General features: G+C 41.6%; 1 protein-coding gene across 3 annotated transcripts in view; it reads right to left on the bottom strand.

The window, feature by feature from the left end:
• LHFPL2 (LHFPL tetraspan subfamily member 2) overlaps positions 1-17,170 on the bottom strand; it is a 249,449-nt gene that overhangs the window by 38,661 nt on the left and 193,618 nt on the right. For all 3 annotated transcript variants that reach the window (XM_050947155.1, XM_050947156.1, XM_050947157.1), the window contains one exon: positions 144-904. In XM_050947155.1, coding sequence (XP_050803112.1) covers positions 144-573 — 430 coding nt within the window. In that variant the 5' untranslated portion in view covers positions 574-904. The remainder of the gene's footprint in view (positions 1-143; positions 905-17,170) is intronic.

The raw sequence follows: 17,170 nt of genomic DNA, 5'->3' as shown, positions 1-17,170 counted from the left end.
CCTTAATCCTCCTGCCCGTGCACTGTATTATTACATGATGATTAGCTAGTCAAACAAGACTTAGATTCCCAAACACTGGCATATGGAAGAGATACGTATAAAATAGTTGGGGAAGTTTTCAGTTGCTGTCACACCACACTTACCTGCAATTCCTTGTAGCAGCCCACAGACATTAAAAATACTTTTCTTCATTACACTCTGCACACACATAGTAAAGACAGACACAAATGCCACAGCACAGAGAATCATGATCCCCACAGCTAGGAAAATAGCAGTAGCCTGCCAGAACCCACTGGCAATCTCATTAAAGTTCTCTGCATAGGGCCCACAAAGTGTGTCTCGTCTGGAAACCTGCATGTGGGAGATTCTGGTGCAACGCCCATAGATGCCCAAAGTTGGATGGTAAGGCTCCTGTGAGCCTCCTGTCCTGTTGTCCATATCTTCAGAGCTCACAGGCTTGGCTTTGCCAATTAGCCAATCTGCACTCATGAAAGCTATGAGCTCTGCAAACGCCACGACAATACTCAGGAGTGTCCACAGCATTGAGCGACAAGTTACAATGACATGACACATATTGCTGTCCAGTGCTTACGGTCAGTGCAGTTTGAGAGTCTGAAACCCAAAACAAAGGGGAAAAAATAAATTAAAAAAGAAAAAATATCCACAAAAAATGCTGCTTCAGTTCTGCTCTTCCAGCTGTTTCACAATAGCAGGGAAGGAGAAGAAGAAGTTAGCTGCCCAAAGTTTTGCAAGCAGTCCAGTCATTTGTTCTCAGTGTTTAGCTTCTCCTTTGGTTGCTGAGTACTGAAGTATGTGTTTCTGCGTTAATATTCATACTGGCACATGACGTTACAATAGTGTGGGGGAGGGCCCAAGGACTGCCCACTGCTTTTACATCACACACCTAGAGGAGAGAAAGAAGATGAAAATGTTAGCAGAGGAAAAAAAAAAAAAAAAAGCTCGACTCTACCCCCGCAGTTCCAGAGAACAATCCAATGTTTTGCAAAGATCATTCTAAATCAACATATGAAAGTTCTAACAAGGGCCTGTCAAATACAGCCTGCTGGAAACTTCTCAGCTTAGACTCAATGGAGTGATTAATATCCTGCTGCACTGCTGTACTTACAGTATCTGTTTTGTCCCGTCCTACTTGCAGCTGTTTGTCAAAAACTTTGTAAGCAAGGTCCCAGCAACTCCAAACATACCCAGCCACCCACAACCCACCTGTTGAAACTACTAGCTTTTGGGAGCTATCCAGTAAAACGCTCATACTTGTTTAGGTAGTTTTTCAGAAGTGCATTGTTACAGTGCTGCCCTGTATTTAGTCCTTGGGCTCAAACAAGCAGAATGACATTCGGTACCTCTGGGAAGGAGACAGGATACAAGCTCTTTCATGTCAGGATCATATGGGACACTTGTGCAATGAATGAACCCAATCTCATACGATTTCACTGAAAGAGCTTCCTAGCTAGACTGCTGCCTACTGTTGCTGTTCCAGCTTACGTCTCAATGAAGAGCAAAACAGATGTGCAACTGGGAGTAACCCACCCACTGGAACGCATCAGAGCTATCGAAACGTACCACAGTTCCAAGATTTTGAAATAGTTCTGCAGAACTGATATTGCACAGTTTTCTTAATCGTTGCTTATCTTTAAGTGAGTAATACAAAGCAAGTTATAATATCCAACACACAAGTACATGGCATCTCATCCTGGTTAATGCTGAGAGGGGCAGCCTTAGGTAATCCATGTTGCTGCAGAAGTTCTTACACATTCAGGAGCCCTGCTCACTGCCAAACAGCTTATCAATCCAAAAATAGAGCTGTCAATGGACTGCACACTCACTCAGCACCCTCTAACTCAGGGGTGGGCAAATTATGGTCTATGGTCCACACCCAGCCCATCAGGCCTTTTAATCTGTCCCTCGAGTTCCTGCCAGCGAGCAGGGTCAAGGGCTCGCCCTGCTCCTGTGCTCCAGCCAGGGAGCAGGGTCGGAGGCTTTCCGCATGGCTCCTGGAAGCAGCGGCATGTCCCTTCTCCAGCTCCTATGTGTAGGGCAGTCAGAGGGCTCTCTGCACACTACCTCCGCCCCAAGTGCCGCCCCCTGCAGCTCCCACGGGCCAGGAACCGTGGTCAATTTGAGCTGCAGGGGTGGCACTTGTGGACGGGGCAGCGCGCAGAGCCACATGGCTGGCGCCACACCCCCACGTAGGGGCCATAGGCAAGCATGTCACTGCTTCTGGGAACTGCAGGGGTGGTGCCTGCAGATCAGGCAGTGCGCAGATCTGCCTGTCCATGCCTCCACGTAGGAGCCAGAGGAGGGACACGCCACTGTTTCCAGGAGCTGTTTGAGGTAAGTGCTGCCCGGAGCCTGCATCCCTGATCCTGTCCTGCCCTCTGAACCCCTCAGTCCCAGCCCAGAGTACCCTCCTGCACCCCAAACTCCTCATCCCCACTCCTACTCAGAGCCTGCACCCCCAGCTGGAGCCCTTGCCCTCCCCGCACCCCAGCCCCCTCCCACACCCTGAACTCCTCATTTCTGGCCCCACCCCAGAGCCCGCACTGCCAGCCGGAGGACTCACCCCCTCCCACACTCCAACCCCCAATTTCATGAGCATTCATGGCCCACCATACAATTTTTATACCCAGATGTGGCCCTCGGGCCAAAAACTTTGCTCACTCCTGCTCTAACTCCTCCTTACTGCTAGCAATCTCTCTGTTCTTTCCATCTCCCCCTGCAGTCTGGGACTGCACCACAGATATGCCCTACCTTCCCTGCCTATTTGTGCTCCTTCCATGTCAGATGGCCGTCTACTCTTGTAGCTTTTCTACTCTCCATATATCTGAGCTGGGATGAGTGTTGTTTTCATGGGATTGGGCAGACCAAATGCAGTTGGGAGGCAGTTTAGATTGGACCCTGAAGATCTTATATTGTGTAAGGTGCATCAGAAATCTCAGTCCAAATCTGAACTTTGATGGTGAAAGAGGCCATGGAAAACCCCCTTCTAGTCTTTGATAACTCAGTCATTTGAAATGCAGTACACTGTTACACTGCTCTATTTACAGACATCAATAGCTCATAAGTTCTGGTTTGTTCATCTGAGAAAAATCTGTGGTGTTCAGCATCAGGGCTTGCATTTGGACTAAGAAGCTGTTGTGCAACTATTACAGTAAGGGCTTGTCCTCATGAGGAAGCGACTGAGAAATAAGCTAGGGTGGGGAATTAAAACACACTAATCACTCTGCACTCGCTCCTCATGTGGACACTTTTGTTCTCCATTAAGAATGCCTTTATGCGATTTATCTTAATCCTCTGGTCCACTTAATGCCCTTAAGGTAAAGTGCACAAAGGCATGGTTATGCAGAGTAAGACTGGTGTCCACCTGGGGATTTACTATGGAAATAGCTATGGCAAATTTTTGCCTGTAAGAAGCCCTAAGTCCACTTTGATAGTGTGTCCAAAAGCTATACTGAAAAAAAAATTAGTAGCTAATGCAAATTCCAGAATTATACTGATCTTAATACTGATCAGTCACCTAGAGGTGACAACTGCGATTGCTAGTATTCCCAATTTATATTCCAATTGCTTCCTTAAAATTAGAAATGGAGCATAACATATGCCTCTTTACCTGCCCTGAATTATGTCATATGGGGGGCGGGGGAGGAAGATTAGTAGGAAATGCACTGAAGTTAGCTATTCAGATATGAGAATATAAGATTTTTTTAAAGTGTACTTAAAAATAAAATACTAATGGCCAACTGATCTTAAAGGAAAAAGAATCTAGAACCCAAATGAATTCCTATCTGCCATTCATTAAAAGCAGACAGCCACTGAATATTACTACTACTACCCAACAGATGAAGATTAGAAGGTGCCACAAAAAAATTCCTATTTCCTTTGTCTCAAAATTTTCAAACCACATGATGCATCAGTAAAGTGAAATGAGGCCTTTATTTAATCTGAGTCCTTTGAGACCAGTGGTGAAATCCTGTCTCTTTCGAAGTCTATGGGAAACTCCACTCACTTCTATGGGTCCAGGATTTTATTCCAAGAATTTGGATTTCTCTTCTCCCCATATAATTGGGTATCTCACAGCACTCTTGGTGAGCTCCTCTTCTCAATCTACAATTGTAGATGTACCCAGATAACCTCATACACATACTTTGTTTCAACTATAATTGTCATGTGATGAGACTCAAATCAGTATCTCACTCAGTCCAGGCCCACAACTCAGCCTGTTTCTCTGTCTCTCAAGACTGTTGCTGACATCATTTCCTGGATGTTTTCCCAACAATTTACATTAACATAGCTAAAACTAAACTTTGTATTTTTTCCACCCAAATCCTCGCCATTACAGCTGAAACTGCAAAAAACAGGCAGCTGCTCCTCTGATAATTAGGCAACTCATATACATTGCTGTATGAGGTAAATTATCAAAATACAGCTTGATATATTTTCTTATTAAAACTTGGCAATTACAAAATCTTTTAACTATAACTACAAAGTATCATCATAACAATAGTTCAGTTCACTATCTGACTCTCAAAAGGGAGGAAAAAAAAGAGTGAAGTTTTCAGGCAGGCTGATGTGCTTTTAACTCAAATTCACCCTTTGTAATAACATATACTGAGAGATAATACACGAGTCTGCCAAAAAAAGTATTTCCATTTTAAACAATAATTGGAATGCAGGGAAAGTCCACTGTAACAATACATTTTTTTCTGATGTTGCCTGTGCTCTTAAGAAAGAGTTTAATGGAGAAATTCTCTTCTTAATATGAGTGACTAATGCAATAAAAAATGTTTACAAAAAGAATAGAACGAGTTTCACATTTACTTTACTAGGTGGAGATTTCATGTGAATGTTGAAAGGAAAATCCATGAAAAACGTATGATTTCTCACATGTAGCACACACATAACAGAATTTGCCTGTGATAGTAAAGTCAGAAGCAGTTTCCCAGTTTTCAAACAAACAAAAAACATAAAATACAACAGTTTGATAACAATTCTGAGACTCAGTTTTCCCAGACATGTCATGGTGTTAGTAAAAGTGGCTCCCTCACAGGGGAGATCATGGGTTTTCAATTCTTAGGATTATCCATCAAAATTTCTGCATCTCTAAATTAAATTAGCAATATTTGATATGTAATTTATGACAAGTTAATAAAAGCTCTCCAAGACCTATGATTTAAGAAAGCAGACTAACCACTAAATTATTCCTTCACAATTCAAATCTTCCCCAAATAATGTTCTGTTCTCCTGTTATGTGTATTACTAAAATAAGCATCATGGTTGTATGTGAATATTTTTACATAAATCAATTTTTGTATAAGGGATGCCCCCAAATGGGAGCACAGCTTTCCTACATCTCCTTTAAATGAGAACGGGGGAAAAACCCACAAGCTAAAAGTTTGTTTTTTTTTCATAAAGATGTACAGCATAATAGGGATATAGAAACTGCCATATCCCTGGGGTATGGGTGGAAAAGGGGCAATTTTCCCTTGGCTCCTTGTTTGAGAAGGCCCCCAGAGTGGCATTGTGACTTGGTACATAGGGTTGCAGCATCACTCATGTCTGGCCCGGTGGCTCATTCATCTCAAAGGACGGATGGTCAAGCCAAATCTGAGCGAGTGTCATTGCAACTGGCACATAGGGCCACAGCGCCATTTAGGTTTGGCCTGGCTACCTGCCCCTCCATAATGAGAAGAGCCAGGCATAGCTCACAGGAGCTGCAGGGTGAGTGTGGGAGGGCTCGCCCTCCAACCCCTTCCCACTCCCTGGATTCCTTCAGTGGTGTGGGTTTTTTGGGTTTTTTGCTTTTTTTGAGCGGGAGTGGGGGGGAAGAGGCTCATTTTCAGATTTTGCCCCAAGCTTTCAAAAACCACTATTCATCCCTGTAGATTAGACCCGTGGCCCATATGATCCACAATCCTGTTTCTAACATTGGGCTGTTCTGGATGCTTGAGAGGAAGGTGCAAGAAACATTGCAGTAGACAATAATGGAATAACTCACTTACAGGGAACATTTCTTTCTTACTCTTATTGTTTAGTAGTTGGCTTGTGCCCCGAAGCGTGTGAATTTATATCCTTTATAAACAAAAATCCTATTTAGTGAAACTGTGGATGTTTTCTTTATGCATATAAATGTTTAAGCATTTTTAAATCCTACTAACCACTTAGCTTTAATGATAAATTGGGATGAGTATTGCAAACAAATGATACACTGTGTAAAAATATGTATTTCCTTTTATCAGTTGTACATTCTGTTGCCTTTCATTTTCATTGAATTTTCTTATATTAGAAGAAAAAGTGAATATAACTACCAGGTTTACCTTCTCCAAGCCATTCTTTATTTGTATATGTCTGTCATGTTCCCTCCTCTTTGCATCATTGTAAAATAAGCACTCTGCTTAAATTTCCCTTCATGGAGGAGTTTTTTCCATGACAAATCATTTTCATGCCAGTCTCTGAACTCACGCTATAACTGCTATATCCTTTTCTGAGACAGAGTGATCAGAACGCCCTGTTCAGCAAGCATTAGCACAACTCATACAGAAAGTAGGTTTCATTTGGTTTGAAAAAATGACCTTTTGTTCAGGTTATTTAGCCATATGGACAATTCAAATCCAATTTAAGCGAAGTCTACTGCAGATATTCTGTAATCTCTCATCCCTGAGATCCATACAGCGTTCAGAAATGGCAGTAACTATACAGGTATCAGTGTAGCAGCTGTGTTAGTCTGTATCGGCAAAAAGAGGAGTACTTGTGGCACCTTAGAGACTAACACATTTATTTGAGCATAAGCTTTCGTGGGCTACAGCATCTGATGAAGTGGGCTTAGACCACGAAAGCTTATGCTCAAATAAATGTATCAGAGGGGTAGCCGTGTTAGTCTGGATCTGTAAAAGCAGCAAAGAGTCCTGTGGCACCTTATAGACTAACAGACGTTTTGAAGCCTGAGCTTTCATGAGTGAATGCATCTGATGAAGTGGGTATTCACTCATAAAAGCTCATGCTCCAAAACGTCTGTTAGTCTATAAGGTGCCACAGGATTCTTTGCTCCTTTCAAATAAATGTGTTAGTCTCTAAGGTGCCACAAGTACTTCTGTTCTTTTTGAGTAACTATACAATGTCACTCATGTACAGGGCTAACAACCGTTTGGTTACTATTTTATCAGATATAAAATGAATTAACCCAAATTATCACTTATACTCACTGCTTTTTAAGACGTTCCACCTTTTATGGCCAGACACTATTCACAGGGCTTCTCTATGTGTGTGCGTGTCTGTGTAACATACACTACAGGGGTGCGATTACTAAAGTGCATTAACATGTTGCATATTAATTGGTCCCTGTAGACCAGGGGTGGGCAAACTTTTTGGCCTGAGGGACACATCCGAGTATAGAAATTGTATGGCGAGCCATGAATGCTCACAAAATTGGAGTTTGGGGGAGGGCATGATGGCTCTGGCTGGGGATGCGGGCTCTGGGGTGAGGCTGGGAGCTGCAGGGGAGGCACTTGGGGTGGGAACAGCGTGCAGAGCCCTCTGGCTGTCCCTAACATAGGAGCTGGAGGAGGGACATGCCGCTGCTTCTAGGAGCCGCGTGGAGCAAGGCAAGCCCCAGACCCTGCTCCCCGGTGGGAGCTTGAGGGCCAGACTAAAAAACATTTGGAGGGCCAGATGCGGCCCCTGGGCCATAGTTCCCCCACACACCCCGCTGTAGACCCTGCTGGTGAGCACCAAAGATTCCCTAGACTAGAATACTATAATGTAGTACAACACTACATTAAAGCACATTAGGGAATCTTTAGTGCATCAGCAGAGTCTACGCAGACTAATTAATGTTCAACACATTAGAAATCACACCCCTTGTAGTTCATATTAGCCCACTGTGTAGGCAAGCCCGAAGTTACACTAACACAGCAAAGTAACATCCAATGTCTGAGTAGCGGAACCCAGCTACTTCCCCTTTTTTGTTTTTAATCAGGAAAAAAAACCATTCATTTTGAAAGTGAATTCTTAATGCATAATGTTCTTAAATGCAAAGCAGATAAATAAAATTAAATGCTCTTTCTCCTTATCTGTATTAAAGAACTGTACTCTCCTCCATTTTGCATATCTGTGCAAAAAGAAAATTACAGCTGGAGATAGATCCAAATTATAACATTTGAAGCCAGGGCTTAATCCTAAGTTCAGAAATCTTCAGTTGCAGCTTTTTGGTTTGGCCCATCATAGAGAGGAGAAGAAGAGTTGCAAAGTTGAGATCTGAATCAGGGGCATACTGTTATTGCTTATTAAAAAAAAAGGCCCCAAAAGCAAGACATTAGAATAACAAGGTGAGAGCCTTGCAACTACATTCCAGTATTTTTTTATGGCCAGTTCTACATTATCTCCTTGTACTTTTGAATCCTATTAACTGAAGATGGAAAGCTCCCACCAAATTGTAGAATTGAGCTTCCCCTCATACCCATTCTGTCAGCTTGAGTGTGAGAATAAATCATCCTTAGAAAAGTAGCTTTTGGCTCAGTTTAAACAAATGGCTGAATGGAAGGCCACACAGAAAGCTGAAACAGTCCCAATGTATGAAACAACAGCAAGCACAATTAGATCTTTTCTTCTCATGTTTGGTACAGTCCAAAACAAAGCTATGCAGAGGAGTTCCTATACCTTTTGTTTACAAAATGTAAGTTCGAGAATTATACAATCTAAAATGAGCAGGTCCTTTAAGGGTCTTGGTTCTAGTTTTCCTGAAATGTTACTCATTAACGGCATTGTAACTTTCAGTGAAACCTTTGAACTATGAAAATGAAATTAGATTCTATTTATTTTGGTGCTTTCAAGCACACTATTTAAACAAACAAACAAAAATCTAAGACTGAGTGACTTTGCACAGAGCCTCACCCTGGTCTTTGTGAGATCACAATTTACACATCTTCAGTATAATAGGGTCTACTGGGCAAGTGAGTTGATCACTGTGCTATTCACTTCTGCCGGGCTTAGCCAGAGTAAATTGGCCATTGATCAAAGGAGAGCTCCCTGCTGTCTGAGGCAGAAGGGGAGCACTCACAGGAAGAGTGATGTAAGAAGATAGAGAATTTCATTTCCACGTGGGGTTTAGAAGAAAGGAACCCCACCATCCCAGGAACTCAGAATGAGAAAGGGAGAAATCTCTTTCCAAGCAGCCACAAAGTGAGAGGCACGAGGAAGGAGAAAATAGGATATTTTCTCCTCCTATTCAGTCCCTTCAAAGTATGACACATAATCTTCCAAAAAGACCTGCAAAGTATTCTTTCAAAAAGATCTACAAGGTCATCTCATGTGCCTCATATGTCAGGCAACATGCTGCATAGCACACTATCACTGAAGTGACAGCCATAGATACCAACTCATTATGTTAAAAGTGTGTCTCTATTTTTCTCCGCAGCTATCTGTATTTATAGCTTTGTATTGCTGGAAGGGATGCATACACCACATTCTGCTGCAACAGAAAAGCTGAAATGAGACCAATATCAAAGTTAAGTAAACATCCAACAGTGAACTTTCAGAAAAATGTCAATGCCACCAGTTCTTACTAAAGCTCATGTAGGGCTATTCTTGCAGTTAAAGATACATACAGGTGAGTCTCATGTTACGTGCGGGTTCCATTCCGCAGTTCGTGCATAAAGTGAAAACCGCGTATAGTCAAAATTACATTGAGTTGAATGGCGGGCGGAATTGTCCGCACTACAGTTACAGTATTAAAATTGTTATTTTTCTCTCATTTTTTTTTGCTGACCGAGTAAAGCTGAAACTGCGCATGTTTAATGTGCGTAAGATGTGACAGACCTGTAATAGGACGTTCATTCTTAACAGCAAAATGAAGCTTACTCAGGAAGAGTAAAAGGGAAGGCTAGTTTCACATCTGCAATTTTTAGACAGGATCCTTCATGCAGGCATCACAAAATACTTGACAGAGTCATAATATATTGAAAAGAGGAAGGTTTTAAGCTGAGTTGTAGTAAGCTGGTTGGAGAGAGAGATCCAGACAGACAGAACAGCAAAATAGGAGTGATCCCAGTAGGCTTTATTCCCATTATTCCCCACTAAAATAATATTGCATATGAGCAATATCACTTGTTATTTGGAGACAAGAAAGCAACAAAGTGTAAACTGGGTTTCATGTGTTCAGTTAAAAACCCCTTTTATCAGCTAGATATTCATTATTTCTGCAAACTTGCAAAGATTCCCTAAAATATGCGTGATATGCTGTTAAACAGTTGCATGTTCTACCCAAGCAGCTGCATCTCGGTGGTAAGGGAGGCAATGACAAAATATAATATGTAATGTCTACGAAGTGTTTTGGCATGAAAAACACGCTATATAGGTAAGATATGAAATATTACTAATACAAGTTTTGCAAAATTGTTAAAACTCAGCTGAATTTCCTTAACTGATTTCACATTTCCTTTTGTTCCATTTTTATCTCACCAGATTTATTTCAGCTTTTTTCCTGTCAAAAATACAGCTTGCAGATGTGAGACCTTAGAGTGCATGCCATTTGTGTGCCCAAATTACGAGTGCCAAAGGGCAAGAGAAAGAGTTGACAGAAAATATTGTGCTGAGGTTATTTCATAAGGCTACTGATGGAACTCCTGTTCACTCCAACTTGCAAATTCACATTTCCTGGTACTCTGATAAAGATGTCCAAAGTACATGTGGACTTGCTTCCAGCATAGCACAAATTATAATAAATGCACAGAAAACTGATGTCCATTTCAACTGTTCTGTTATTCCGTACATAAAAGGTGAATGGGAGTTTTGCTATTGACTTTAATGGGGCCACGATTTCACCCAAAATCCCTAAAAGTGCAAAACACTCAGGCTTCTCAAACTGTAGCAGATTTAAAAAAAAAATAGGGATTAATTTCCCTCTTTTCTCACTTAAGACAAATGTTGCATATTTATGCTTTAGTCAAGCTAACTAGGATTTTCAACATCTCCAAATCAGGGTTGCAAATTTTCAATCAGGAGATTTGTTCCATTACTCCTTATTTACTGACTTTTGGAATTCCTTAACTCTACAGCCATTACATTACGTTTTGAAAACTTATTCAAGATCTTCCATAATTCTAACATTTATTAAAATGTATGAAGAAAGAAAAGCCAAGGTGTAGTATTTCTATTGTTTGTATCTCAAGAGAAAATTACAAATCACATAAAAAGTCATCACTACAGGGAACAATCTTGGCCATAACTACTGAGATAGCCTAACTGTTCAGGAATTTACCAACTGGGAGTGGAAGCAGGAGCTTGCTTTCTTTCATTCTGTACGAAGTCACTAAAGTCTCAAGATTCCCAACTGAAGCCCAGTCGCTGGTTGTCTACACTATACCACCTCATCTGTCAAGACAGATCCAAATACTCATTCTTTGTAATTAGCATGAACTTCTTGTAATGCCTTTCGACTCTAATTAAAGCTTCTACAGCAAAAAATGTATTGGGAGGAAGTACAGTTTGAAACACTAACATTTGTTAGCAAACATTAATCTGCTGTGTCCTGATTGAAGATTTTTACCTTAAAGAAAAGAAGACCAGGGGTCTGACTGAGTACATTTGAAATCATGAATTATACCTAAATGCTTTGCAGAATCAGTCTGGCAAATACTTAATTGTCCTTTTTGTTATGAAAAGCAATTTACTCTCATATGATCAGAGTGACAGATTCGGAGCTGTTCTGTAATAATTAATGAATACAGAATGTCAACCTTGTTATTGGGATGTTTACTGCATGAACATACCAGCTTTGTTTAATAAGGGGGGGGGGGTTGGGAAAAACAAGCAAGAACAGAAACAGTAGATCAAGATAAGCCACTTAACAGCTCTCAAGTGTTTGCTGAGAAGAGACAGTGCTAGGACTGGAAAAGGGCCACAAATAGAGAAGATCAAAAGGAACACACATTATTCAGAGATACTCCTACCCACTGTGGTATCTGTAGAAGTTAGGCCTATCTAGATTACTATCAGGGACTGGTAAACCCTTACAGAAGATACACATGCATATAGATTGTTTTAAAATCCTCTCTCTCTAAATGCTTCAGTTCACATTGTTAAACAATATTTTGATTTTAAGATGACTGTCTGGTCACTGTATACCATTGGACACAGACTCCCACGGAGAAGAACCACAGGTGCCAGAACTCAGTCACACCTGCTGGGTAAAATGTGGTTGTTACACAGGGTACTGTAGCCCCAGGCTCAAACTAAGAGTGGGAGAATTATGGAATTCTACCCCTCATAGGTGTAAATGCACAAAGCCTGAGACCTGAAGAGGTGCAGTCTGAGAGATCAGAAAGAGGCAGCCTTGTAATCTTGACAATCATTATTTTCACCAAACATTATTCACTGTATACATTTATACACAAATAACTTATTACCTCTTATTCCTTCCACTAGCTATCAAGTCATACTACATGTGCCTGCTAATATTTTTCCTCCCATTCAGCATGCTTAACGTTACTTCAAACATTTTCTTTAATAATCTATAGAACACTGACAAGGAAGCACTTTCTCTTTACTTGAATCAGAACAAAAAAAAATGACAGTACAGTAAACTAGCCTACTAAGGGATCACTAAAACACTCTGTGAGCCTGGGAGATGAAGCAACTGATGAAGTTTCTAAACATTTGTATAATGCTTCAGTCATTGAACTACCATACTGTTTAAAAACAGACATTTTGGAATCTGTTTACTTTAAAAAGAAAGGTAATTGAATGAAAATGAAAAATCCCCTAAAAAAAGTCAAGACAGACAAGCAATTCAGCACAATATCATGTAGAAGCTATTTGTATGATGGGAACATCTTTCTTGAGTACCTGCTGACTATCATTTTATTGCGTCTGCATGTAGGGAGAAAGAGCAGACTTGCAGGTCGACTTAGTGGTCGTGGTAGACAACCATCTGAACATGATCCCCAAGTGCAAATGTGGTGGCTAAGAAAGCAAACAGAAACCTTGTATATATAAGAAGGGAAATACAGAGTAAAAATAGGAACATGGTACTGCTATTGTATACAGCATCAGTCACATAACTACTGAAACACTGTGTCCAGTTCTGGTATCACACACTTTAGAATGGATGTTGACAAACTGCACAGGGCTGAGAAAAGAGCTAGAAGAAACGGAGGTCTTGAAAACCTGCTTTACCGTGAAAGTCTAAAGTAGCTCAATCTATTCAGCTTATCAAAAAGACACTAACAAGGTGACTTGATCACAAGGTATTTATATAAGGAAAAGATTTCCAACTTTAGAAGGCTCTTTAATCTAGCAGACAACTGCATAACAATACCCAATAAAGCTAAAGTTAGACCAACTCAGACAAGCAATAAGAGGTGGGTTTGTTTTTAAACAGTGAAGGTAATTAACCATTGGAGCAACTTACCTAGGGATACAGTAGATGCTCCCTCACTTGAAGTCTTTAAATTATGCTCTAGCTCAATCAGAAGTTATGGAGTTGATGCAGGCATCCCTGGTAAAATTCTATGGCCTGTGTTGTGATTTTGGTATATTATACCAGATGATCACAATGGTCATTTCTGGCCTTAAAATCTGTTTATCTATTAATACATTTATGTCGGTAAGAATTTGAAGAGGGAGAGGCTGAGAAGGGCTCGTGAAAAGTCCTAGTCTCTTAATTTAAAGGAGAGCATGTGCTTAATTGCTTTGTTGATCAGGGATGGATTAAAATGCTTTGCTGAATTAGGGCCTCACAACCTGAAAGGAACGTATATGTACAGATAAACTTTTTAGATTTTGTTGCATTTGAAACTGTTTATGAGTATAACATTTGAGTTCAAATATAAGATAAGATGCAATGCAGTTTCAGTACATAAGAACAGAATATGAAAGAGAGACTGCTGAAACTGAAGTTTAATTGCTGCTTAACAATCAACCATACAACTTCTTACTTCAGAACAATTTCTCCCAAAATACAGTGCATATGGTAAGTCTAAAGTGGCAGATACTAACACCAGTTGGCATTTTAAACGAAACACATTAAAGTTGCAGTTTATTACTGATTATGATGCCTACTATCTGTCTTCTGTTTCATCATAAAATGTCTGTTTCTAGAAAGCTAACTGGTTTCATTAAAAAAGGAGCCTTTAACAAAGGAGGGAAAAAAGTACAAACGTACGACTCAAACATTTATGTAAGCCTTTATCAGTGATGCTAAAAACATCAGTTCTAGAGTCTCATCTCAGTAAACCACAAAAGACTTTATGCTGAGGCCAAAGTTGTAGCTTGTACAACTTCGAACATTTAGACTGTATATTAAAACATAAGAATGGCCATAATGGGTCAGACCACTGGTCCATCTGGCCCAGCATCAACAGTAGCTGGTGCCAGACACTTCAGAGGGAATGAACACAACAGGATAATTGTCAAGTGATCTATTTCCTGTCATCCAGACCCAGCTTCTGGCAGTCAGGAAGTTTGGCTAATAGCCTTGATGGACCTATCCTCCATGAATTTATCTAATTCTTTTTTTAACCTAACTATGCTTTTGGGTGTCACAGCATTTCCTGGCAACAAGTTCCACAGGCTGACTTTGTGTTGTGTGAAGAAGTACTTCCTTTTGTTTATTTTAAACCTCCTGCCTATTAATTTCATTGGGTGATCCCTAGTTCTTGTGTAATGTGAAAGTGTAAATAACACTTCCTTATTCACTTTCTTCACACTAGTCATGATTTTATAGACCTCTATCATACTCCCCTTTAGTTGCCACTTTTCCAGGCTAAACAGTCTCAGTCATGTTAATCTCTCCTCAGATGGAAGTTGTTCCATACCCCTAATAATTATTTTTTGCCCTTCTGTATTTTTTCTAATTCTTATATATCTTTTTGAGATGGGGAGACCAGAACTGCATGCAGTATATAAATATGTGGGCGTACCATGGTTTATATAGTGGCATTGTGATATTTTCTGTTATCTATTCCTTTCCTAATGGTTTCTAATATTCCGTTAAGCTTTGTTGTCTGCCACTGCAATTTGAGCAGATGTTTTCAGAGAACTATCTACAATGACTCCAAGACTTTTCTTGAGTGGTAACAGCTCATTTAGACCCCATCATTTTGTATGTATAGTTGGAATTATGTTTTCCAATGTGCATAACTGCATTTATCAACACTGAATTTCATCTGCCATTTTGTTGCCCATTCACCAGTTTTGTGAGATCCCTTTGTAAATCTTTGAGTCACTTTGGACTTAACTTGATTAATATCTTGATTGAAATCTTATCTTGATTAATTTTATATTGTCTGCAAATATTGCCACCTGACTGTTCACCGCTTTTTCCAGATCAAATATGAATCTGTTTAACAGCACAGGTCTCAAGATCTCTCTTCACTGTGAAAACTGTCCATTTATTCCTATCCTTTGTTTCCTACCTTTTAACCATTTGCTTATCCATATGAGGATCAGTAAATCCCTTTTATCCCATGATAGCTTCCATTGCTTAAAAGCCTCTGGTGTGGTTCCTTGTACAGTATACCAACTAGATCACCCTTGTCCACATCCTTGCTGACACCCTCAAATAATTCTAAGATTGGTGAGCCAAGATTTCCCTTATAAAAGCTGCGTTGACTTCCCCAACATTTCGTATTCATCTACATGTTTCATAGTCCTATTCGGGGCTGCCCAGGGGGGCAAGTGGGCCAATTAGCCACTGGCCCCGGGCTCTGGAGGGGCCCCCACAATAATGGCTGAGGCTCCCTCCCCAGCCCCACCCGACCCCAACTCCACCCCTCTCCCGGAGCCTCAGTGTATCCAGCAGTGTCCCTCGACAGCTGTAGTGTGCGTCCGGCGGGGCCTGAGCTCCACCCCGCTCAGAGCCGCATGGTAAAGGGGTGGGTCTGCGCGCTCCACGCCGAGCGGAGGGAGCTCAGACCCCGCTGGAGCTCGCAGTCCTGCCCCCTTACCACACGGCTCTGAGCAGGGAGGACCTCAGACCCCGCTGGACCCACGCTGCAGCTGTCAAGGGTCGCTGTTGCATGTTGTGGGTGTTCCGCGGGTCTGTTAGGACTCAGCGGGGGAGGAGGTGGATAGTGGTCGGGGCAGTCAGGGGACAGGGAGCAGGGGTGAGGTCCCGGGGTGGTGGTGGGGGGTGGGGTCTCTGGGGGACAGTGAGGGGGACAAGGAGCAGGATGGGTCGAGGATACTGAGGGGGACAGTCGAGGGGCAGGGGTCAGACAGGGAGCAGGGCCAGGCTGTTTGGGAGGCACAGCCTTCCCTACCCTAAAGCTCATTCAGTAGTTTGAGGCTTGCAGAAGAGCCAACCTGTTAGCTTTTCCATTAGGACTACCATCCCTTTCACTTCTCAAATGCCAAATTATAGTCGATATTTAATTTCAGTGTCATAGGGAGATTCATGTCAGGGGAGGGTAGCTTCATTTAAAATTAGCCCCTAGGGGAGGGATCACATGAGAAGAGCAATATCCTTCCCAATCCTCCCCTGCATTCCCTGAGGTTTCAGAGGGGTTAATTCAGTGGTTCTCAAACTTTTATACTGGTGACCCCTTTCACACCGCAAACCTCTGAGTGTGACCCCCTCCCTTATAAATTGAAAACACTTTTTAATACATTTAACACTATTATAAATACTGGAGGCAAAGCAAGGTTTGAGGTGGAGGTTGACAGCTCGCAACCCTCAGTAGTAACCTCGTGATCCCCTAAGGGGTCCTGACCCCCGTTTGAGAACACATGGGTTAATTTAATTTTAGCACCCTGTGTCCATTCACATGCATGTGCTATTTTGAGCATTTCAGTTTTCACAATGTAGGCTCATCCCAAATTCTGGACTAAGCTCAGATGTTCAGTTTGTGGAGTATGTACATACGCTATACTAAAGACTAACCCACAGTAACCGTCTCCAGTTTGCGAGGGACTCCACTGAGCCAGTCTCTAGAAAACAGATAAATGCATGGAGGTTAAGTCTATTAATGGCTACTAGCCAGGATGGGTAAGGAATGCTGTCCATAGCCTCTGTTTGTCAGAGGGTGGAGATGGATGGCAGGAGAGAGATCACTTGATCATTGCCTGTTAGGTTCACTCCCTCTGGGGCACTTGGCCTTGGCCATTGTCGGTAGACAGGATACTGGGCTAGATGGACCTTTGGTTTGACCCAGTATAGCTG

The sequence above is a fragment of the Gopherus flavomarginatus genome, chromosome 3 (assembly GCF_025201925.1).
Source record: "Gopherus flavomarginatus isolate rGopFla2 chromosome 3, rGopFla2.mat.asm, whole genome shotgun sequence".
Classification (NCBI taxonomy): domain Eukaryota; kingdom Metazoa; phylum Chordata; order Testudines; family Testudinidae; genus Gopherus; species Gopherus flavomarginatus.
Note: the sequence above shows the minus strand (reverse complement) of the source record. Positions and strands in the feature narration are given on the sequence as shown.